The sequence below is a fragment of the Odocoileus virginianus genome, chromosome 5 (assembly GCF_023699985.2).
Source record: "Odocoileus virginianus isolate 20LAN1187 ecotype Illinois chromosome 5, Ovbor_1.2, whole genome shotgun sequence".
Lineage (NCBI taxonomy): Eukaryota > Metazoa > Chordata > Mammalia > Artiodactyla > Cervidae > Odocoileus > Odocoileus virginianus.
Window position 1 is genome coordinate 52,147,696 of NC_069678.1, and position 24,487 is coordinate 52,172,182.

Below are 24,487 nucleotides of genomic sequence, written 5' to 3' on the forward strand. Positions count from 1 at the left end.
GAAGTAAGATCCCATAAGCCACACAGCGCGGCCAAAAAATAACACCTCTGGACACTACATATAAAACAAACACAAGAAGACTCTGAGAAGTGACAAGGGAAAGGTAGACCAGCTAGGGATTTGGGAACCTAAAGAACAACACAGTCACGAGTTCCCTGGCTTTCCTCTTTACCTCACGTATCCCAGACTGGACACTAGAAAAGCCAGCAACCTGGAAATGCAGGTGGGCGCAAACGAACAAAAGAACACCACAAAAGTCTGCTTTCTCTAGCCAAAGAACCAGGAAATAGTCAAATGAGAGAAAAGTTCTGAAAAGTAGAGGCCCAGCAGTTATTCAGAGTGTAGGAGACAGACCAGGCCAGGAGATGCCCGAGTCACTGTCTCAGAAGGCAAGGCTACTGGGATGGGTGAGTTTAGCTGGGGTGCAGACAGGAATACAAGATGAAGGCCAAAGACAAACTTGGGAATGCCTACATTGTCACTGGGGCTTCCCAGGTGGTGCTAATGGTAAAGAAGCTACCTCCCAATGCAAGACACATAAAGAGATGTGAGTTTGCTCCCTGAGTCGGGAAGATCTCCTGGAGGAGGGCATGGCAACTTGCTCCAGTATTCTTGTGTGGAGAATCCCACGGACAGAGGGCTCTGGCAGGCTACAGTCCATGGTGTCACAGAGTCAGACACGAATGAAGTGACTTAGCACGCACACACGCACAATGTCATTACCCTCTGGTTTCCAACTAGAAAACAACTTGGGAGATTAAAGAAAAAAAAAAATGTCCTTATCCCTGGACTTTCTCTTTTTGTGTTTTTTCAAGGTTCTAATCATGATTCTAAAGTGCAAGAAATGTTGGAAAATGTTAAAGGGTTGGAGAGAAAAAGAACTGAGATTATAAATAGGGAAATGACTGAGAAGAAAGCATTCAGGATGCTGATGAAAGGGCAAATTCAGGGATAAGAGTGTTAACAGGCCAAGTGCTGCAGGATGGCAAGGAGATGGAGGACTCAAAATGACTAAAGGAAATATTAGCTCTTACTTTAAAGGCCAAAGAGAGAGTTCAGAGCTGTCACAGAAAAAATAAAAAGGAGTACACTTGGCCTATATCCAGACAAAACTATAATTTGAAGATACAGTCACTCCTATGTTCATAACAGCACTATTTACAACAGCCAAGACATGGAAACGACCTAAATGTCCATTGACAGACAGATGCATAAAGATTTGGTTTGGTACATACAGACGATAGAGTATTACTCAGCCATGATGAATGAAATACCATGTGCAGCAACAGGGATGGACCTAGAGATTTTCATTCTAAGTGAGGGAAAAAAGACAAATACCATGTGATATCACTTATATGTGGAATCGAGATGATGACACAAATGAACTATCTATGAAACAGAAATAGACTCATAGAATGGAGAACAGATTTGTGGTTGCCAAGGGGGAGAGGGGTGGGGGAGGGAAGGACTGGAAGTTTAGGATTAACAGAGGCAAACCGTTACATTTAGGATGAATACAGCAGAAATTAACACAACATTGTAAATCTACTATACTTCAGTAAAATTTAAGAAAGAATATTTTTTTAAAAAATAGAAAAGAGGAATAAAGAAAAATCTCACAGTAACTTTGGAGCTTCCTGGATCCCATCCCTGACAAATTTTAGATGATAGCAGATAGTTATCAAGTTGATCAACTTTTAAAATGAGAGTACTGCTGCTACTGCTAAGTCACTTCAGTCGTGTCCGACTCTATGCGACTCCATAGACGGCAGCCCACCAGGCTCCTGCGTCCCTGGGATTCTCCAGGCAAGAACACTGGAGTGGGTTGCCATTTCCTTCTCCAATGCATGAAAGTGAAAAGTGAAAGTGAAGTTGCTCAGTCGTGTCTGACTCTTAGCGACCCCATGGACTGCAGCCTACCAGGCTCCTCCATCCATGGGATTTTCCAGGCAAGAGCACTGGAGTGGGGTGTCATTGCCTTCTCCATAAAATGAGAGTATAAAATGGTATTTTTCAGAAGGAAAACAAAGGAAAGTGATGCAAATCTAAAAATAATTTATATAAAGAATTAGATAAATTATTAAAATATTAGGAAATGCCAAAACCACAACTCAGTGTTGACTACCTCATATACTTTTTATTTGACATTCTGGTGTTTTTATCTTTCAATTTATTAGCTCTATGACTAACTAGTAATTTCTTTTTAAATATATTTTTTTATGATTTGATATTCTGAAAATACATTGTGAAACATCTTCAATTTATAGTGAAAATAAATAGTAATATATATGCAAAATGGTCTATTAAGTGCTTTCACATTTTTATTTAACTTAGATGTCAGCACTCCTTTGGTGTAAATATGGAAGGGATTAGAATTACTATTATGGGGAAGAGGAAATGGAAGCCCTTGGAAACTGATTTGCTTAAGGACCTCCAACTTCTGTCGCAGTCAGAACTCAAACCAAGTCTTCCGATTCTTTGCAGTTTTTCATAGCACATGTGTTTATTGAGATTCCTGTGTCTTAAGTTATCATTTCTGACCAAGTATAGTGAAAAACTATACCCACCTGTTCCACAGAGGCTGTGCAGTGGCAAGCTCTGGTTTATGAGAAATAATGGGGAAAGAAGGTGTAAGTATTTTGTCCTGAACAAAAAAGATATCAGTTATTTTATTAAGAGTCTAAAGAGAGGAAAGATCCTGTCCTTGGACTCCAGGAAAATAAGCAGCAAAGTGATCCCCTTGAAAGCTCTTGATTTCAAAGTGAAAACTAAGAAAAATGTTGTTATGATTTTTACTCAAATATTCCTAATGTTAAGGTTTCTGTGAAAGGGTATTATAGTTCTGTTTTGAAGTAGACACTGAAACTTAGAGGGATTAAAAAATCATAATTTTATTTTTGCAATGATTGTGATTAAAAAAGATAGTATATAAGAGTAAATATTATACAGAGTTGTTTTTAAAAGTTTCTCTAAAATACAGAGAAAAGTTAAATCTTGCTTTTCTGAAAGTCTGATACACTCAACAAACTCTTATTAAGAGCAGCTTTATAATATCTATTAGAAACATCACTCTACCAAGACATTTCCGAACCAAATCTCAGTAATCTTCAGAGAAGATAGTAACACTGATTCCTGGATCATCATGGTCATTATTTTCAAGTTCTTTATCATTTTCTTCACTAACACGTTTGCCATGTGCTTTTTCTGGGTTCCTTTTTTTTTTACGAATATATGGTGAGTTAACTTTCTCTTTAGGATGTGAGGTTGCAGAAACAATTTCTTTTTCCAAAGCATGCTGTAGGCAGTTGTAAAACCTGTAAAGAAATAAAATACTCCTGTCATGTATGTATCTGTGTGTTCTCAAACAAAATGACTGAAATATACCTCAAACATAAAATTATGTAAATCTGGTATCTCATATTAACCTTAAGATATGCAGTAAATCACAGAAATAATGTGCTTCTTGTTTTTATGATTGCTTATTTATGAAAAGAAATGCATTTTCAGTTCTCTAAGAACAGTCTTGAAAACTGGATTGGAATCACCGCTTGACAACCTCTATCCTACCTTAATTTCTATTCCAGACGTAGGAGTCAAACAAAGGTAAGAAAAAGAACAGAAATATTTTTCTTTAAAAAAAAAAATCATAACTGTAACAGAGGTCCATTTTAGAGAATTTGGAAAATATATGAAGTTACAAATAGAAATGATCTCTACATAATTGCCTAAAATTAATCACTCTCAATATTTTTATTTTTTCCAGTTTATGAGTGTATTCTGAATTAATACATCTGTCCATGTATACATATATCTGTCTTTTATACAACTGTGATATTACATACAAAGTTTTACTTTGTTTTTTCAAATGTAAAGTTTATTGAAAACATTTTCCACATCTCTAAATGAATTACAAAATAATACTTTTTAATGGTAGTATAACATTGTCACTTAGATTGGCCTTTATTTTTAAGTTTTCCCAATACAAACATGTTATAAACATTTTGGAAATAATATAATCTGAGTCTTTAGCTATTTAGGATAGATACCTTGAAAGTAATTAAATGGTTAAAAGGTATAAATATTTAAGGCTCTTGATAAATACTGTTTTTCAGAATGGGTATTCAAAAAAATATGCTCCTAATAGCAGAACTTGAGACCACTTGCCTCATATAATGAATATTACATCAAAAACATGCTTTACTTTGATAGGTGGTAAGAGTCTCTCATTATTTAAGTTTTTATTTCTTTGAAAGTGAACATTTTTGAATTTTTTTACTGTAAATTGTTCTTTTCCTTTACTCATTTTTCCAGTGGAGGGTTTGTGTTAGTTTTCAGCAGATGTCGGAAAGCAGCAAGGTGGCTTGGTTTGCTCCACGTACTTCACATCAGTGCTCCACTGGGAAAGCCGAGGTTGCTAATTTCAACCTCACTGAGTCTCGATTTCCTCCTAGCTGTTATCCTGTACCTAGCAGGGTTATCAGAGGGTTATATATGTAACTACCTAGCACAGACCCTGGCATTGATTAAGTTCTCAAATGTGACTATTCTTACAGAATATAAACTCCATGAGACCAAGGACTCCATCTGTTTTGTCATCTGTTATATTCTTAGCGTGGAGTACAGTGCAGCCACACCTGGTTAAAAATATGCCCAATAAATGAAAAAATAACAACTGAACAAAAAGGGTAAACATCCTAGGTGTTATCCTAGGTCCCAGATAAAATGACCTAAAAGTTGAGAACGCTTCTGCCATTGTTGAGATCTTATCATGCTTTTTAATAGTTCCGTTCAGTCGTGTCTGACTCTGGAAGCCATAGACTGCAGCACACCAGGCTTCCCTGTCCATCACCAACTCCCAGGGCTTGCTCAAACTCATGTCCAGCAAGTCAGTGATGCCTTCCAACCATCTCATACTCTGTCATCCCCTTCTCCTTCTGCCTTCATTCCTTCCCAGCATCAGGGTCTTTTCCAATGAGTCAGTCCTTCGCATTTGGTATCCAATGTATTGAAATTTCAGCTTCAGCATCAGTCCTTCCAATGAATATTCAGAACTGATTTCCTTTAGGATTGACTGGTATGATCTCCTTGCAGTCCAAGGGACTCTCAAGTCTTTTCCAACACAGTTCAAAGGCATCAATCTTTTGGTGCTCAGCTTTCTTTATGGTCCAACTCACATCCATACATGACCACTGGAAAAACCATGGCTTTGACTATAAGGACCTTTGTCAGCAAGGTAATGTATCTACTTTTTAACATGCTGTCTAGGTTGGTCACAGTTTTTCTTCCAAGGAGCAAGCATCTTTTAATTTCATGGTTGCAGTCACCATCTGCAATGATTTTGGAGCCCAAGAAAATAAAGTCAGCCACTGTTTACATTGTTTCCCCATCTATTTGCCATAAAGTGATAGAACCAAATGCCATGATCTTAGTTTCCTGAATGTTGAGTTTTAAGCTGGGTTTTTCACTTTCTTCTTTCTCTTTCATCAAGAGGCTCTTTAGTTACTCTTTGCTTTCTGCCAAAACAGTGATGTCATTTGCATATCTGAAGTTATTGATATTTCTCCGGGCAAGCTTGATTCCAGCTTGCGCTTCATCAAGCACGGCATTTCACATGATGTAGTCTGCATATAAGTTAAATAAACATGGTGACAATATACAGCCTTGACTCCTTCCCCAATTTGGAACCAGTCCATTGTTCTATGTCCAGTTCTAACTGTTGCTTCTTGACCTGCATACAGATTTCTCAGGAGGCAGGTCAGGTGGCCTGGTATTCCCATCTCTTGAAGGATTTTCCACAGTTTGTTGTGATCCACACAGCCAAAGGCTTTGAGGTAGTCAACAAAGCAGAAGTAGATGATTTTCTAGAACTCTCTTGCTTTTTTGATGATCCAACAGGTGTTGGCAATTTGATCTCTGGTTCCTCTGCCTTTTCTAAATCCAGCTTGAACATCTGGAAGTTCTCAGTTCATGTCCTATTGAAGCATCACTTAGAAAATTTTGAGCAGTAGTTTGCTAGCATGTGAGATGAGTGCAATTGTGCGGTAGTTTAAACATTCTTTGGCACTGCCTTTCTTTGAGATTGGAATGAAAACTGACCTTTTCCAGTCCTGTGGCCACTGCTGAGTTTTCCAAATTTATTGGAATACTGAGTGCAGCACTTTAGCTAATTATCATCTTTTAGGACTTAGAACAGTTCTGCTGGAATTCCATCACCTCCACTAGCTTTGTTCGTAGTGATGCTTCCAAAGGCCCTCTTGACTTCACATTCCAGGATGTCTGGCTCTAGCTGAGTGATCATACCATTGTGGTTACCTGGGTCGTGAAGATCTTTTTTGTACAGTTCTTCTGTGTATTCTTGCCGCCTCTTCTTAGTATTTTCTGCTTCTGTTAGGTCCATACCATTTCTGTCCTTTATTGCGCCTATCTTTGCATGAAATATTCCCTTGGTATCATTAATTTTCTTGGAGAGATCTCTAGTCTTTCCCTTTCTATTGTTTTCCTCTATTTCTTTGCACTGATCACTGAGGAAGGGTTTCTTATCTCTCCTTGCTATTCTTTGGAACTCTGCATTCAGATGGGTATATCTTTCCTTTTCTCCTTTGCCTTTTGCCTCTTTTCTCAGCTACTTGTAAGCCCTCCTCAGACAATCATTTTGCCTTTTGCATTTCTTTTTCTTTGAGATGGTCTTGATCACTGCCTCCTGTACAATGTCACGAACCTCCATCCATAGTTCATCAGGCACTCTGTCTATCAGATCTAGTCCCTTAAATCTATTTCTCACTTCCACTGTATAATCATAAGTGATTTGATTTAGGTCATACCTGAATGGTCTAGTGGTTTTCCCTACTTTCTTCAATTTAAGTCTGAATTTTGTAATTAGGAGTTCATAATATGAGCCACAGTTAGCTCTTGGCCTTGTTTTTGCTGACTATATAGAGCTTTTTCATCTTTGGCTGCAAAAAATATAATCAATCTGATTTCGGTGTTGACCATCTGGTGATGTCCATGTTGTCTATTATGTTGTTGAAAGAGGGTGCTTGCTATGACCAGTGTTCTCTTGGAAAAACTCTGTTAGCCTTTGCCCTCCTTCATTTTGTACTCGAAGGCCAAACTTGCATGTTATTCCAGCTTATCTCTTGACTTCCTACTTTTGCATTCCAGTCCCCTATAATGAAAAGGACATCTTTTTTTGGTGTTAGTTCTAGAAGGTCTTGTAGGTCATCACAGAAGCATTCAACTTTAGCTTGTTTGGCATTAGTGGTTGGGGCATAGACTTGGGTTACTGTGATACTGAACGGTTTCCCTTGGAACTGAACAGAGATCATTCTGTCCTTTTTGAGACTGCACCCAAGTACTGCATTTTGGACTCTTGTTGACTATGATGGCTACTCCATTTCTTCTAAGGGATTTTTGCCAACAGTAGTAGATATAATGGTCATCTGAATTAAATTTGCCCATTCCAGTCCATTTAGTTCACTGATTCCTAAAATGTCGATGTTCACCCTCGCCATCTCCTGTTCGACCACTTTCAATTTACCTTGATTCATGGACCTAACATTCCAGATTCCTATGCAATATTGTTCTTTACTGCATTGGACTTAATTCCATCACCAGTCCCATCCATAACTGGGCATTGTTTTTGCTTTTGCTCCATCTCTTCATTCTTTCTGGAGTTATTTCTCCACTCTTCTATACTGGGCACCTACCTGGGGAGTTCATCTTTCAGTGTCACATCTTCTTGCCTTTTCATACTGTTCACGGGATTCTCAAGGCAAGAATACTGAAGTGGTTTGCCATTCCGTTCTCCATCATGCTCTTATATCCTATTATAATGGTAGGTTTTGACAGGAAGTTTTTGATATCTACAAGACAGACTGCTATTTGAACCAATTACATTATTTTAATTCAATAAACAGGCTAAGTTCCACTTGCAAAAGCTCTGAAATTGCCCTAAGAAAACCAAGCTAATTGCGTCTTCCCAAATACTTCACACAATGCTAAGATATACCTAACATGATCACCACATTTCCTATCCATATTTTAAGAACTTACGTAGTCACCACTATACACCTTGATATTCATCACCATTCTTGGCAGATAACTAGGGCTAAATGGTATTTCTAGAATGAATAAATCAATCTCAAAGAGGGAGGTACAGTGAAAGAGAAAACAGTACTTTAAGAATTAGAGCAAAAGTTTTGAAAAATTTAAACTGGTATTTATTTTAGATCCCATAACATGATCACAACATTTTCATTTACTGTATTCCTTATATCCTTACTTAACTGAAACGTGGTTCCCCACAAACACACCACTGCCCTGAATTCCTGTCAAGTGGAGAATGCTTATTCTTTCAGTATCCTGCCCACTAGAGAGGTGAGCGATAAGGTAAGAATTCACCTGCCTCACCAACACCTTTCCAGGCTAAACTCCTTTATCTGCTCCTCGGATTATCTACCAACATTCTGTTCAGTCCTTTACATTCATGAAAACTTCTACACTTGGCCTGATCTTTGTCTCCAGGTCTTGCCATCATCTTGGGTGACTTCAATGATTGGTTTTCTTCTCATTTTCCACACTGCCTATATAGCATGATTTTTAAAAATGCCTCAGTAGAATGACTCACTTTATCTAAAACAAATCTAAGCATGTTACAAAAGGGTATGAATCACCCTTATCTGATCATAAGAGGCTATTCACGAGGTTCAACATTATCTTCTATCAGTCTCTACCCAACCCTGCTCTTTAAACTTAGGTAACCAGGTCTTTTCTCTGGATTCTACTGTATTCCTAGAAAATTAAAGATAAAATTAAATTCCTCTTTTATGAGCACAGCGAATTAACAGCTGTGTAAAATACCTTGTTGACCACACTAAAAAGGTAATTAAAGAGGAATAGGTGCCTTACTTCTAATCTTCTATTAAACAACCTAAGAATTCAAAGCTATAATCCTTGGGGGACCAAAGAAACAAGTGGTAAAAAAGGAACAAAGACCTTTTCCATGCTAAGAGCCAAGAATACAACTTCAACTACTTTTTTTCTTTTTCTTTGTTAAGGGAACTTTTAAAATGTCCTTTGGGAAACTATCTTACTCAATAAGTCAGAAATTTGTTTCTCAACTACATGTTCTCTTCTCATGCTCTGACCCTTTACACAGCATTCCAAAGGCCGATTCTCAGAGTATAATTTTCTCAACTTTCAAAGGCAACAAAAAGAGCTGGGAGTATAAAAAGAAATCTATGCTCAGGCAACTGTTTTTCGGCACCCCCTCCAAAGAAAAGCAAATTGTCTTCCATTTTTCTACCTCTGTAGTCAAGATTATCATGACACAGGGAAACTTGTGTATAGTTCTCTTCATGACAGAACTTTTCAGACCAGCTCTGGGAAAATGAATTTCTGTTCTTCAGATCAGTTAGGGGACCATGGGCAATAAGAAGCTGGTATTTCTCACTTCTGAAATAGGAATATAAAATTAATGAAGTCTTAAGCACAACTTCATATCCTTTTGCATGCGTGCATGTGTGTAAAGTCGCTTCAGTTGTGTCTGACTGTGTAATGCTATGGACTGTAGTCTGCAAGGCCACGGGATTCTCCAGGCAAGAGGACTGGAGTGGGTTGCCAGGGGATCTTCCCAACCCAGGGACTGAATTCGCTTCTCCTGTGTTTCAGGTGATTCTTTAACCCTGAGCCACTGGGGAAGCCCTCACACCCTTAGGCTTCTATTATTCACAGAAAACAAAAGAAGACTATTCTCATATATTATGTATTTGGATTTTTAACTGATTTTAAACTCTAGCATTTTTATTAAAAAACATATATGTGACAGAACCTATGCCAGGTGCTAAAAACAAATAAGAGATGGTCTGTACCCTCAGGGAGCTCAGGTTTTGATGGGAGCTGCAGAGCTGTAAAGATAAACTCAATGTGCCATGAAAAAGCTAAGATAAAATAGGAGAAAACAGGACACTTAGCTCCAAGAAAGATCAAGAAATACTCCTTAGGGAAAAAAAACCAAAGCCTGGGCTGAATTGCAAGGATGAATGGGAGCTGGCGAGGTGAATTCCTCTCTCTTCTGGCACAGAGAGAAATTATGAGAGGACAAATTGAGGGGAGGTGACATCCAAGGAGAAACTACCAGAAAATGGATGTTTTCCCTTTATAATACTTACTTCTCTGACCGTAAGTATATAGAGAATTGTGTGAGTTATTTATTTACCAGCTTTGTTTCCATTTTAAAAAATAAGGCTTGGCTCCTCCTTCTCCTCTACCCTCATTTCTATCTGCTGCCGTGTTAGGCAGTATCATTCCCATTCACCTAGTGACCTGGAGTCCTGCTACTTCTTACCTAGACTGTGTAGCAAGTCTATTCTGGTCGCCACATCGGTAAGCCATCTTACATGTCTTCCAGAATAAGGACCTTAAGTCTGTGAAGCCATAAAAGTAGCACCATTTTTGTTTTATTTTTTTTAAGTAGCACTACTGTTAGAACAAGTCTGTCAAATAAATTCAGCAAGCATTTATTAACCACTGTTCTCCTATCAGACACTCAGAAAATGATAAGAAACTGTTCTTGCCTTTGGGGAACTCATTATAATGTATTAACTTTTAAGTTCCTTTATTATTTATGATTAATTCAATAAAGTTATTGGGTTTCTACTCTATAAAGTTTTAGGATAAGAGATATTTAAAGTGTGGGTATGTATGGATATGTGTTTGGTTGGTATCTGTGTGTAGAGGGAGTAAGTCCTATTTAAAAGGTGACCATCTTAGAGTGGGGAAAAAAGACATACATGCAATTAAATAAGTGTAATTCAATATGGTTCACATTTCTCTTTGCACTGAGGCATAAACAGTAATAATGCTTGTAAATGGTAAGACTCTGAACCAAGGAAATTGTTAAAAGAGCTTGAGACTAAGATAAGACATTGAGAAAAGGCTGATGGGATATTTGGTTAGATATGTTCAATAGGTTATTAGATATATGGGCCCAGAACTTGGGAGATATTTGGAAGATCTACCCCAGGTGGCGGTAATGGTAAAGAACCCTCCTGCCAATGCAGGAGACATAAGAGATGTGGGTTCAATCCCTGAGTTGGGAAGATTCCCCTGGAGAAGGGCATGGCAACCCACTCTAATATTCTTGCCTGGAGAATCCCCATGGACAGAGGGGCCTGGCGTGTTGCAGTCCATAGGGTCTCACAGAGTTGGAAATGACTGAAGCGACTTAGCAACCAGTGTCTGGGGAAGCTAAAGCAATGGGCCATGGGAGGAATCCTGGAGAACAATAGTATTTAACCAATAGGTAGAATAACAAGAGAAACCTAGAAGAAAGCTAAGGAAAAGCACTGGAAGGAAAGTAGCAAAGTGATGTCACACAAATGCTTACCAACAGGTGTAAGGAAATGCTCAATGTCATTAATCATCAAGGAAATGCAAATCAAAATCATAATGAGATATCACCTCACACCTGCAAGGACGGCACTTATCAAAACAAAACAAAAGACAAGTGTTGGCAAAGATGTTGAGGAAAGGATGCCAATGAACTGTATAATGGTTAAAATTGTGAATTTTATGTTATGTATATTTTACCATAAAAAAGTAAAAAACAAAAAACCAACCATTAGAAATAATTAATTTTTTAACTCTAATTTGCTTAATTTTTATCAACATTATATGCCAATATACTTGGATTTTTTATTCTACATTTTATTTAACATTTATTTTCTTATTACACAGTTGGTAAGAAGAGAAACATGGCTAATTTCATCCAATCTAAGTCAGTCTTGATCTCTTATTAACAGCTACAAAGATAGCTCTCCTCTTGTAATTGGTAAATAAACCTCCAAACTTCCCATGTTTCACCTGGAAATCATTATAGATGAAATTATCTTACTCTTCCCATGAAGAAGTGGGCTTGGGAATTGTTTTTTACGAAACAGACCTCTTGCTATTAAAATTATCTTAACTTTTGCTTTTCACATTTCAAGAATATTTCTTATTGCTGGAATGCTACTCATTAGGATTTTGACTTTTAAAACTTCTCTTATTACAGCTGTTTGAATTGTGAAACTTTGGTCCCATGACAAACCAATTTTATACTCAACATCTGATTGCAGAACTCATCACCTCCAGTGTTTAATTTTTCTCTTTTCCACATCAGAAGACTAGCTCTTTTTCTGCATTTGGTTGAATATACAGCTGTTCCCCAAGGAGCTCCCTAATTTGTTCCCTCTTTCTGAATTCACATGTAATCTTCTAATCAGTATCTTAAGACACTTTTTACCCTTCTTTAATTTTTCACTGATTTTATATGATGAGCATGACTCTCTTGATAGCAGCATGCACACTATAATCTCAAAACATATTTTTGAGTCAATGGATTTAAAGCATAATTTGATTTTATAGTTGGTGAACGTGGCTCAATTAACTTCACCAGGTGTATAGTTAGTTGATCTTGGGCTATATTTATAATCTTGTTGAAATTCAAGTAAGAAAACAGAGAAACTGATTTCCTACCTCCTACTTTTTCACCAATAGTCTCACAGTTAGAATACCGTCTAACAAATGTAGCCAACGTTTGGGATGGTATCAATAAATACTGCAGCCTGGCATGCTGCAGTCCATGGGGTCGCAAAGAGGTGGACATGACTTGGTGACTGAACAACCACCAATAAATACCTACATACAGTTCAAACTCTGTAGCCTGGTGGAATGGCTGGGTACCTTCAGTTACTTTCTTGAAATCACTTTATTTAGAACATCTGCTCAAAGTACCTTGTGATCAGAAAAATTCTTAGGCTTTTTCAACCAGGTTTCCACTAAAAAATTAAGCCCTAATGCCCACAGACAGCCACTGTATGTCATGAATTAACTTATCTCCCATGTATCTTGGCTGGTATAATTTATATGGCACTGCTGGGAGAACTGAGTATAATTCATAATTTTGTTAATTTTATGGTTCAAATAAGGAGCCCTGGCTGAAAAAGCCTGGATGGTGACACTGATGTGATTATAGGTTTATTCTCTGTATGAGTCAGTGGAGGAGGAGAAAGGCTATCCTAAGAATCATGCCATGACACAGATGGGGCCTGTCAATCCATAAATGCTGCCTAATATATGCTAAAATTGTTCTTTAAGACAGATACAAGAAAACTGAAGCCAAGAGAGTTGAGTAAGTTGTGGTGGGAGCAGAATTTGAACTCAGTTCTGCCTCTGGAACCCAATTCTTCATCTTTCCATCATGCTAATCTGCTGCCAGAGTGGCTTCTGGCTTTAGCTGTTCCATAAAAAATTCTAGGTATTAAAGAATTTTAAGGTATTAAAGAAGCTGAGTTTTAAAGAATGTTAAGCAGATGAGTTAAGCAAGAGGATTCCTTTTCATTTGACAGACAGGATTCTGATGGTGATATGGAGAATGGCTTAGCAGAGAGACACCCCGGAAACATTCTACTCTTAGATCAGTGGTCCTGAATGAAGAATGTGGCAGGAAGGGTGGGGAAAGAAGAATGAGTCAAGAGTGATTTCGGCAGTGTTTGGTTGTGAGGTGACCAAAGAGGTGGGGAGAAAGCAAAAAGGAAATAATAAATAACAACAAGATGAATTCCTCAATAACTCAGAAATACCATCTTACTGATGGTAGGTCAGTGGCATTTATCTTCATATATAAAAGCAGCATAATAGTCACTTCTTTATATCAAAAATTCTATTCTGAGGAAAAAGTTGAGAAAGAGTAATGTAAAATTAATCAAACAGAAACAAGAGAAATACAAAGATGTGCACTGACAGCCATAATCCTTCTGACTGGGACAATTATGCCAATTCAAATCTAATTCATGACAAGAGCTGGGTTCTGATCTAGCCAGAGGTATAAAATATTTATCAGATTAAAATTAACCAGGCTGTTCTCCTCAAAAGGACAGTCTAAGTAATCTTCAGCAGGTCCCATCCCGGAGGCAGAGTGTACCGTGTCCCTGGCTGCATTCGGCTGGATCAATTACGTCCCTGTAGCTGCACTGCTCTCAGCTAAGTGACTGTTTCTCCTTAATGCCTGGTGCTGGCAGCCGCATGTCCTACTGTTCTGCCTGGAGCTTCCTCCCGTTTATGCTCCATTTAGTACCAACTGCAGTTTGGCCTTTATTCGTGCTAAGTCTCTTCAGTTGTGTCTGACTCTGGGCAACCCTGTGGCCAATACCCCATGGGGTTCCTCTGTCCGTGGGGTTTCCCAGGCAAGAATACTGGAGTGGGTTGCCATTTCCTTCTCAAGGGATCTTCCCAACCCAGGGATCAAACCCGCATCTCTTATCTCCTGCACTGGCCTACTCTCATCAATTATTTTCATTGTCTTTATTATTCATGATAAGGCTACAAATATAAAAGCAGCTGGGAGTATAAACTGGAGATGATGTGTATCAATATTTTCAAAGAAGACCTAGGCACATAAGACTAACATACCTTTCAATTCTCTTCTTGTTTTCTTCCATTTTTTGATTTGCTATCTTTAATAGGAAGTTGATATACTCCTCTGTCACCATCAGTTTCCCTTGATGGCTTAATGGAACTTCTAGGCCATGTGTGCTCCGGACAGCCTACAAGGAACAATTTAGATTGGGTGACTTGTGTACTAGCGACGCTGACGATAACTAAAGAATAGTCCACTCTGGGTTGTCTTTATATATAGTTTAGCTCCATTACAGCATTTACATTTGCACTTTGATACAATTTAGTCAAATACAGTTGAATCAAAGGAGAGTAAATAGATTTTCCCATATGAAGTCATTTGTAAAGAAAATCATTTTATACATTGTCTTTCAGAGAAGCAGGTATTATCAAAGAGTCCAGTAAACTTAATGGTATCAATCTCAGTAAATCTAAGAAAGTTTTAATACACTATTTAAAGAAACAAAATAAATGAAACCTCAACAGAAGTTTTAAGGGAAAATCAAAATGGCTTGGATGCCGAAGGGCCTCTTAGCACTGCTTGCACAGGGTGGTTACAAGATAAACCAGGCCTGTTCCATCGCACAAAGTGGCTGCTTTCTTGATGCTTTAGGGTTGCCAATCTTAGTAACCCCATTGAGGAAACAGTTAACATGTTCCCAGTAAATCCAAACAAGAAACTCTTATGAGGCAGAAAACTTCATTCAATGAGCCTTTACTGAGTTTTTTTACTGCAATTTTCCAGGCCCCATGGAAAATATGAAGATACAGGATGAATACACATGGTTCCCATATAAAAGAGAGCTAACCCATCTGAACAAAAAACCAAGTGAACAAAGAATCACAATCCAACATGGTACTAAGAAGAAACACATAAATGTGCACGTGCGTGCATGCATGTGCGCACACACACATACACAGAATACTAAGGAAACGTATTCAGTAGAAGAGGAACAACTAACTGAACCAGGTGGTGGTTTTATGGGATTTTAAAGCACACGTATAATTTCACCAAATGTAAAAATGGGAGAAGGGGAGCATTCAGCCAGAGAAAGAAGTTTTCTATAGTAACAGGACATGAAAAGCATAATACGTTCAGGCAATGACCAACAGTATTTTATCTGGCTGGAGTGGAAGTACGCTAGTGGAACATGAGCATAAATAAGGTAGATGCAAAATAGCTTATTTATATAAGGGCTTCCCTGGTGGCTCAGACGGTAAATCGTCTGCCTGCAATGCGGGAGACCTGGGTTCAATCCCTGGGTCGGGAAGACCCCTGGAGAAGGAAATGGCAACCCACTCCAGTATCCTTGCTGGAGAATCCCATGGATGGAGGATTCTGGTAGGCTACAGTCCACAGGGGTCACAAGGAGTCAGACACGACTGAGCGACTTCACTTTGAAAGTCAGAGAAAACACCAGGTGACCTTGACTTCTTTAAAAGGGGATTCTGACACTACTGGCTAGAGGGACTGAAGGAAAAGATGGGGAGGACGAAGACCAGGCAGGAGACTGCTGTGAAGACAGAGGTGAGAGATGAAGAGGGCTTAGGTGGGGGCAGTGGAAGAGGGCTGGGAGAGGTGAAGTCCGGAGTGAGAACGTAGATGTGGCAGATTTGTCACTAATTTAATCTAGAAGACAAAGGAGAGAAAGGTGGAAGAGTGGTTCTGTTTTCGCTCGGGCTACCAGATGTACATAGTGGGGAGTGAGATGGGGCTCAAATCAGTACCATGAGCTCTGATTTTCCATTTAGTCATGCTGTACAGATATCTTCTTTTGTAAGCTACCTCTTTTTGGAAAGTAGGCTATTTGTTAAAAATAGACAGAAAAGTGGGAAGTCTAGGCAGCTAGAATGGAAGACAATCTGAAATACTACAAAAGCAAACAATGTGCACCATGCCAAACAGTGAACACAAACAGAAGCTACTACAGGAGAGGGCGAAGATCACTACGGGCTGGCTTGGCCAGGAAAGGACTCAGAGAGGCTGTGGGACTTGGAAGGAACTTTAAAGATCCTCTAGTCCAGGGGATGGCAGACTTTTTCTGCAAAAGGATAGATAGTAAATATTTTCAACTTTGCTGGCCATATAATGTCTGCCATAGCACGAAAGCAACCTTAGACAGCAATTAATCAAATAGGGAACTGGCCTCCTGTGGGCTGGATGTGGCCCGAGGGCAGCAATTTTATAGATCCCTGATACAGCTGAAAAAGTTCAGTCCCTGATGGATCCCTGTAGAGGACTTCAGAGCCCATCTGTGATTCTTCCCAATACATCATGGTGCTGATTAAATTGGGCCTTGACTATTCAGAATGCGGAGGCCAGAGAGAATCAGATTAAAAGTAAGTGGTGTATGTGTTGATTGCTCAGTCATGACCGACTCTTTTGCGATCCCACGGACTGTTGCCCATCAGGCTCCTCTGTCCATGGGATTCTCCAGCCAAGAATACAGGAGTAGGCTCCCACTTCCTTCTCCAGGGGATCTTCCCAAGCCAGGGATCAAAACCGGGTCTCCTGCATTTCAGGTGGATTCTTTAACATCTGAGGCACTAGAGAAGCAGAAAAGTAAAGTGGAGAGGAATATTATAAGGCCTCAACTGTAAAGCTAAGAACTCTGGACTTTGCCCTGTACAGAAAAGTCAATCACTGAAGGTTTCCGAGCAGGGAATGGCAGGAAGATTTGAGTAGAAGGTTATTTGATAATCTGGATTCCTTCATGATCAAAGAATTGCTTTTTGCCAAAAGGTACCTTACCAGCATAATCTTTCCTCTCTTTCCCACAGTTATGCCAGAGTTCCTGAAGCCAGAATCTATTGCCACTGAATGCTGTAAGAAAATAAATTTGTTAAATTCTGATCATCTGGCTAACCAGATAAACACTTTAGCTCTACAAACTGCTGAAACATATATAACCTCAAATCTACATTAGTTGATTAAACTAGCGTTGTATTAATTGTGGTAGAAGATTTAAAGTTCAACACTAAATCTACTCATATCCCTATAAATTCAAGTAGAATCACAAAATTTTACCAGAATCTGTGCATCCTGCAACTGTCGACATTGCACATGAAGAACAAGCGGCTCAAATTTCAAAATGGCGTCGCCACTCGCTCTCCTCAGGGCCACCACCTAAACATACGGGAAATACCAGGATCAGACACAAATACAGGGTCCTATTCCTTGGTGACCCTTTATCCTATGTACCTTTAATATTTCCAAGGACTGTCAGACTCATTCTGCATCATTCTTCCACAGTAACTTTTCACTCTTCTTTCTTGGATCTCTTTCTCCAAAACTCATTAATCTGCTTATTCTTTTAAGAGACTTGATTTCTAATCCTCTCATAAACCATCTGTGGCATTCTTTCAAACCATACCTCAAACAAGTAAACTATTACTTTATATTTTTAATAAATGAATATGGAATGTAAAGACTATACTAGATCTGTCTAAATGCTTTGTTGTTAGATTGAAGATTGAGACACAGGTATTACTATGCTTCAGCTAGAATCTGTATGTGAACCGAGAACTTCCAGATGTTCAAGCTGGATTTAGAAAAGGCAGAGGAACCAGAGATCAAATTGCCAACATCTGTTGGATCACAGAAAATGCAAGGGAATTCCATTAAAACATCTATTTCTGCCTCATTAACTATGCTAAACCCTTTGACTGTGTGGGTCACAACAAACTGTGGAAAATTCTTAGAGATGGGAATACCAGACCACCTAACCTGCCTCCTGAGAAATCTGTATGCAGGTCAAGAAGCAACAGTCAGAATTGAACATGGAACAACAGAATGGTTCAAAATTGGGAAAGGAGTATGTCCAAGCTGTATATTGTCACCATGTTTATTTATTTAACTTATATGCAGAGTACATCATGTGAAATGCTGGGCTGGATGAATCACAAGCTAGAATCAAGATTGCTGGGAGAAATATCAACAACCTCAGATATACAGATGACACCACCCTTATGGCAGAAAGCAAAGAAAACTAAAGAACCTCTTAATGAAGGTGAAAGAGGGGAGGAAAAAAGCTGGCTTAAAATGCAACATTCAAAAAACAAAGATCATGGCATCAGGTCCCATTACTTAAGGGCATACAAATGGGGAACAATAGAAACAGAGAAAGGCTTTATTTTCTTGGGCTCTAAAATCACTGTGAATGGTAAATGCAGCCATGAAGTTAAAAGACGCTTGCTCCTTGGAAGAAAAGTTATGACCAACCTAGACAGCATATTAAAAAGCAGAGACATTACTTTGCCAACTAAGGTCTGTCTAGTCAAAGCTATGGTTTTGCCAGTAGTCATATATGGATGTGAGAGCTGGCCAATAAAGAAAACTGAGCTCCAAAGAATTGATGCTTTTGAACTGTGATGTTGGAGAAGACTCTTGAGAGTCTCTTGGACTGCAAGGAGATCAAACCAGTCAATCCTAGAGGAAATCAGTCCTGAATATTCAATGGAAGGACTGATGCTGAAGCTGAAACTCCAATACTTTGGCCACCTGATGGGAGGAACTGACTCACTGGAAAAGACCCCAATGCTGGAAAGACTGAAGGCAGGAGAAGGGGATGACAGATGGTTGGATGGCATCACTGACTCAATGGACATGAGTTTGAGCAAGCTCTGGGAGATGGTGAAGGACAGGAAAGCCTGGTGTGTTGCAGTCCACGGGGTCACAAAGAGTCACACATGACTCAGTGACTGAACAATAACCGAATCTGTACAAGGCAGCTGTTACTTCTGTCTGCCTAACCGACCTGCACCATTCTCCCTCCTTCACATCATTTGATTCTGGTGCGACTGTCAGTTGTCACCCTGTCGCTCGTAGCTCCCACTATATAATATCAGAGACAACAAGTGCCTGGGTCTGATCAAGGAGAGCATTCTATTCTACTGGCAAAGATAACTCTTCTTGGTGGAGAATACCTCACCAGGTAGGATGACTCAGCGTCCTTTGGAAATAATGCATGGATCTTAAAAGTGAATCTTTTTCTGCTGGGATTGCTGGCAGCTATCTTTCCTGCCACAAAGATTATCTGCAGCAGAAGAGAAGGGCAAACATACAGAGAGAATCAGTACCCAGAGGAGACTGAGTACTCTGAAGACAACATTCAAGCACCTGAGCCAGTAATGTAAAACTCCTGACTAATATGAATTTATATGAACTCACCTAAACATTTTAATTTAGGAACTAAATAATCCAGCATAGAGAGTAGTCTCCCACAACTAAAAAAATAGCCATTGTAATGAATGCTCTTTAGGCCTTGTAATCTTCAGTCATTAAAATTGTGCACATAAATGGAATTTTCTATTCTTTTCATATATATTTAAAGTGACTGTGAATTAAAGTTTATTTCTAAATTTATATATAAAAACTTACCACATCATCTTTCACACAGGCTTTGTGTGTAACCAATAGCCAGGAACAGTTTTGTTTCTGAACCTCAGAACCATTTATACTCTAAAATGAAAAAATAACATAATTTAAGTTAGCCACATAATATTTATAAAATAAAAAGTACAATGTGTAGCATATTTTGTGCTTGTACTATTCTTAGTCACTCAGTCATGTCCAACCCTTAGGCGACCCCAGGCTCCTCTGTCCATGGGGATTCTCCAGGCAAGAATACTAGAGTAGGTTGCCATGCCCTCCTCCAGGAGATCTTCCCAACCCAGAGATCCAACCCAGGTCTCCCATACTGCAGGAGAATTCTTTTCCATCTGAGCCATCAGGGAAGCCCATTTTAGGCTTTCTCCTAGAATTAAGAATCCCAAGCGGTGGTTTTAAGTATGACTAAGAACAATTAAAAAATACTTAATAAATATTTTCTGAAATACAGTCATGTTTTTGTTAGGAGAAAAGGTATTATTACAAGGGGTTGTACACTAGTAGCCCCTAAGTTGTACTGTTTTATATGATTAGCAGAACATTAAAAACATTTTTAAAAATTCCTTTTGTAAGAAAGCACTGTTCCAGTCCCACACAGGACCTACCACTTTTTACTGATGCTTGATCTGTTCATACCTTTCTATGTCCCTAGTCACTATAGGCGTAAATTTGTGACCTCTGGATTAGACTTTATATGTAGCACCAAAGGGCAGAGCTAGGACTGAAAGTTCAGAATTTCAAGAAGGCAGATATTTTACCAGTATTCTTTGTTTATTAACTGTAAAGATGTTTATTTGTCAAGTTCTATTAGGTAATTTGTATATAAACAGAAGAAAGCTATGACAAACCTAGACAGCATATTAAAAAGCAGAGACATTACTTTTCCAACAAAGGTCCACAGAGTCAAAGCTATGCTTTTTCCAGTAGTCATGTATGGACGTGAGAGTTGGACCATAAAGAAGGCTGAGTGCCAAAGAACTATACTTTCTAGCTGTGGTTTTGGAGAAGACTCTTGAGAATCCCTTGGACAGCAAGGATATCAAACCAGTCAATCCTAAAGGCAGTCAGTCCTAAATATTCATTGGAAGGACTGATGCTGAAACGGAAGCTCCAATACTTTGGCTACCTGATGTGAAGAACTGATTTATTACAAAAGACCCTGATGCTGGGAAACACTGAAGGCAAAAGAAGAGGACAGCAGAGGATGAGATGGTAAGATGGCATTACTGACTCAATGGATGTGAGTTTGAGCAAGCTCTGGGAGATGGTGAAGGACAGGGAAGCCTGGCTTACCGCAGTCCATGGGGTCACAGAGTTGGACTTGACTGAGCGACTGAACAACAAATATAAACAGATCCTATCCTCAAGGACAATTCAGAAATGATACAGAAAACCATATGCACTTTCTATGCAGTAAACATGGTTTATGTATAAACTGTAAATTTATCCAACTAACTTATTGAAATAATTCCAACAAATTGGAACTGCTAGGACCAAAGGTATCCAAAGTTTATAGTTTTGAGTCTAAACTATAATAAGAGTTTAACCCTACTATACAGAGGGGATGTCAGCAATCTTGGCCCCCAGTGTTTATGTGGGTATGTTCCCTAAAACTGTACGATGTTAATATTGGGCTTCCCTGGTAGCTCAGATGGTAAAGAATCCGCCTGCAATGCAGAAGACCCAGGTCAGACCCAAATATGCTATTATAAAGAAATTGCTTTTCGTTTGCTACTGTTCAGCTCAGTCATCTTCTTATGCTTAATCCTTACTAGTCACTTGTGTTATTTCATTTTCTTCTTTTTTTTTCATTTGTCTTGGTTTATCAATGTCTTTGTTACTGGTTTCTAAGAGTTCATTTATGACTAAGGAGGTTAACCATTTGTCAGGCAATGAAAATGAAATACCGCATTTTACTGTCAATTTACTATGATGTTTTATATTTTGGTTGTGTATTAAAATATAACCATGCTGTGTTTCATGAAAATAAATCAATCACCATACTTCCACAAGGTGACTTTTATACATTAGGTATACAGGAGACTTTGCCATCTGGCTTTGGAATGGAGAAGAGTTGTGCTTGTCCAAATAACTGAGCTGTTTTCATTGAATGACCTCAGTCAGGAACTGATGTTTCTGATCTAATGCTGGCTGCCCTAAATCTTACAACCAAATGTGTGACCTAGCTCTAGCAAATTAACAGTCTTGTGGTATACTTTGAGAACTAATGCCATTTCTGCTTCATCTTATCTATACTCCTTTTATCCAGATTTTCTCACTTTTTATTTTCCTTCTTGTATTGCCTACTTGTAATTTGATCCAAATTCTTCCAGAAATAAAGCAAAGTGAAAATAAATACAAGGTATAAGGTAATACATAAAATGAAAAGATGTTCAGGAAAAAGTCCTAAAGGTAGTTCAGAAGAAGTAGTCATTGCTTCCAAGTGGATGTGTGTGTTTGTGCTCAGGGAGGAGAGGGGAGTTTGGGGAAGTATGTCTCAGATATGCAAAGGTGGGGATAAACATTTCAGGAAAAATAAAGATGAACAAAGGCAGGTAAATGTAAGAGGAAAAAGAGAATAGTTCCGTTTCAGTGACCAGAATAAGATTAAGAGTCACAGAGGAAAAAACAGCTGAAAAGTGTATTAAGAGTATTTCACTAGGGCTTCCCTGGTGGCTCAGATGGTAAAGAATCCACCTGCAGTGCAGGAGATCTGGGTTCCATCCCTGGGTTGGGAAGATCCCCTGGAGGAGGGCATGGCAACCTACTCCAGTATTCGTGCCTGGAGAATCCCCATGGACAGAGAAGCCTGGCCGGGCTACAGTCCATGGGGTTGCAAAGAGTTGGACACGACTGGGTGACTAAGCACAGCAAAGCACAAAGTATGTCAGCATAGATGAGTGACACATATAGAACTGTGCTTTATAAAGGGGAATCTGTTACCAGCGTGTAACATGGTTTGGGGTAGGGAGACTGGTAGTTCAGTGACCTGTTAGGAAATCACTGCATAAATTCAGGTAAGACAGGGCAGGAGAAATGAGGGAAGAGAGAGAAAGCAAGCCAAGCAATGGAAGCAAAATAAGAATGAATACACCCTGCTAACCTGGGAGACATTCACATGACCTGTCAGTGAGAGAGCTAAAGAATGAATTTACAAGCATGGTGTCTTGCAAGCTCTGAATTCAATCTTAATGTTAAAGTGAACACACAGCTAACTTATAGTGCACTTAATATGCCAGGCAGGGTGCTAAAGTTTCAAAGTTGTGTCCAAGTCTTTGCGACCCCGTGGACTATACAGTCCATGGAATTCTCCAGGCCAGAATACTGGAGGGGTAAGCCTTTCCCTTTTCTAGGGGATCTTCCCAACCCAGGGATCGAACCCAGGCCTCCCGCATTGCAGGCGGATTCTCTACCAGCTGAGACACAAGGGCTTCCCTCGTGGCTTCCTTTTTTGAAGCAACGTAAAAATGACCACAGTTGTAATAATGGAGTGGGCCACTAGGAGGCCCTTAACCATAGCGAGCAGCAATCAAATGGTTAACAATGGTTTGGTAGAGCGGTCGACGAGAAGGGAGCCGCCTCGCCAGACTAGAAAATCATTAAATCTCCTTAGTATTGAAAAAATAAAATTCCCTTAGTGTTAAAAAAAAAATAAAAGTCTCTAACCCTTGCAACTGAACATCATTCCCAGGCCAGTAGTTTCAGCATCATTTGGGGGCTTGTAAGAAATGCACAAAGCTGAGCGCCCGAAAAATTGATGCTTTTGAACTGTGGTGCTGGAGAAGACTCCTGAAAGTCCCTTGGACTGCAAGGAGATCCAACCAGTCCATTCTAAAGGAGATCAGTCCTGGGTGTTCATTGGCAGGACTGATGCTTAAGCTGAAACTCCAGTACTTTGGCTACCTCATGCGAAGAGTTGACTCACTGGAAAAGACCCTGATGCTGGGAGGGATTGGGGGCAAGAGGAGAAGGGGACGACAGAAGATGAGATGGCTGGATGGCATCACCGATTCGATGGGCATGAGTCTGAGTACACTCCGGGAGTTGGTGATGGACAGGGAGGCCTGGCGTGCGGCGATTCATGGGGTCGCAAAGAGTCGACACGACTGAGCGACTGAACTGAACTGAAGAAATGCAGATTATGCCCTACCCTTGACGTACAGAATCAGAATATGTATTTTAAAAATTCTCCCAAGTAATTAATAAACACATTTAAAATTTTAGACACATTGGTTTAAGTAACGTCAGTTTAAAGAGCCCGAGACCACCGATCAGAAGGACAAATAGGCAAGCTGGGTTGGGGTGTTGCATCGGGCGGGTGTAGGAGTTCCCGTCGTGCACACTACAAGGCAGGACTGGAAGGGCACAAAGGGTCCTCACCCCGTCTAGGAGGATGATTCGGCCAGCGCAGGAACTGGTGGTGAAAAACTGTTCTTGCCCATTTAGGAGCTGCACAATCTCTAACACGTCATCGTCCACACTGCCCTTCCGGCTGAGGTCCACTTTGCCCAGACACTGCGCCTTCCACCTCTTGAACTCTGCGCTAAGATCCATGCGACGAAGGAGTTAGGGTCTGGAGTTTTCGCGTTGGCCTAGTTCTTCCCTGGAAGCAGCCATGTTGAAGTCAATGGTGGCCGGGAAAGTCCAAACTCCTTCCTGGGA

The 24,487-nt window shown here is 39.5% G+C and overlaps 1 protein-coding gene across 1 annotated transcript; it reads right to left on the reverse strand.

The window, feature by feature from the left end:
- Positions 1-2,866: 2,866 nt before the first annotated feature.
- Positions 2,867-24,478, reverse strand: TYW3 (tRNA-yW synthesizing protein 3 homolog). Its single transcript, XM_020902902.2, has 6 exons — positions 24,206-24,478; positions 19,817-19,897; positions 17,465-17,563; positions 17,189-17,260; positions 14,452-14,585; positions 2,867-3,314 (listed from the first exon to the last, which is right to left on the reverse strand). Exons 1-6 carry the CDS (start codon positions 24,377-24,379, stop codon positions 3,098-3,100), a joined length of 777 nt encoding a protein of 258 aa, XP_020758561.1. The 5' UTR covers positions 24,380-24,478; the 3' UTR covers positions 2,867-3,097.
- Positions 24,479-24,487: the final 9 nt, after the last annotated feature.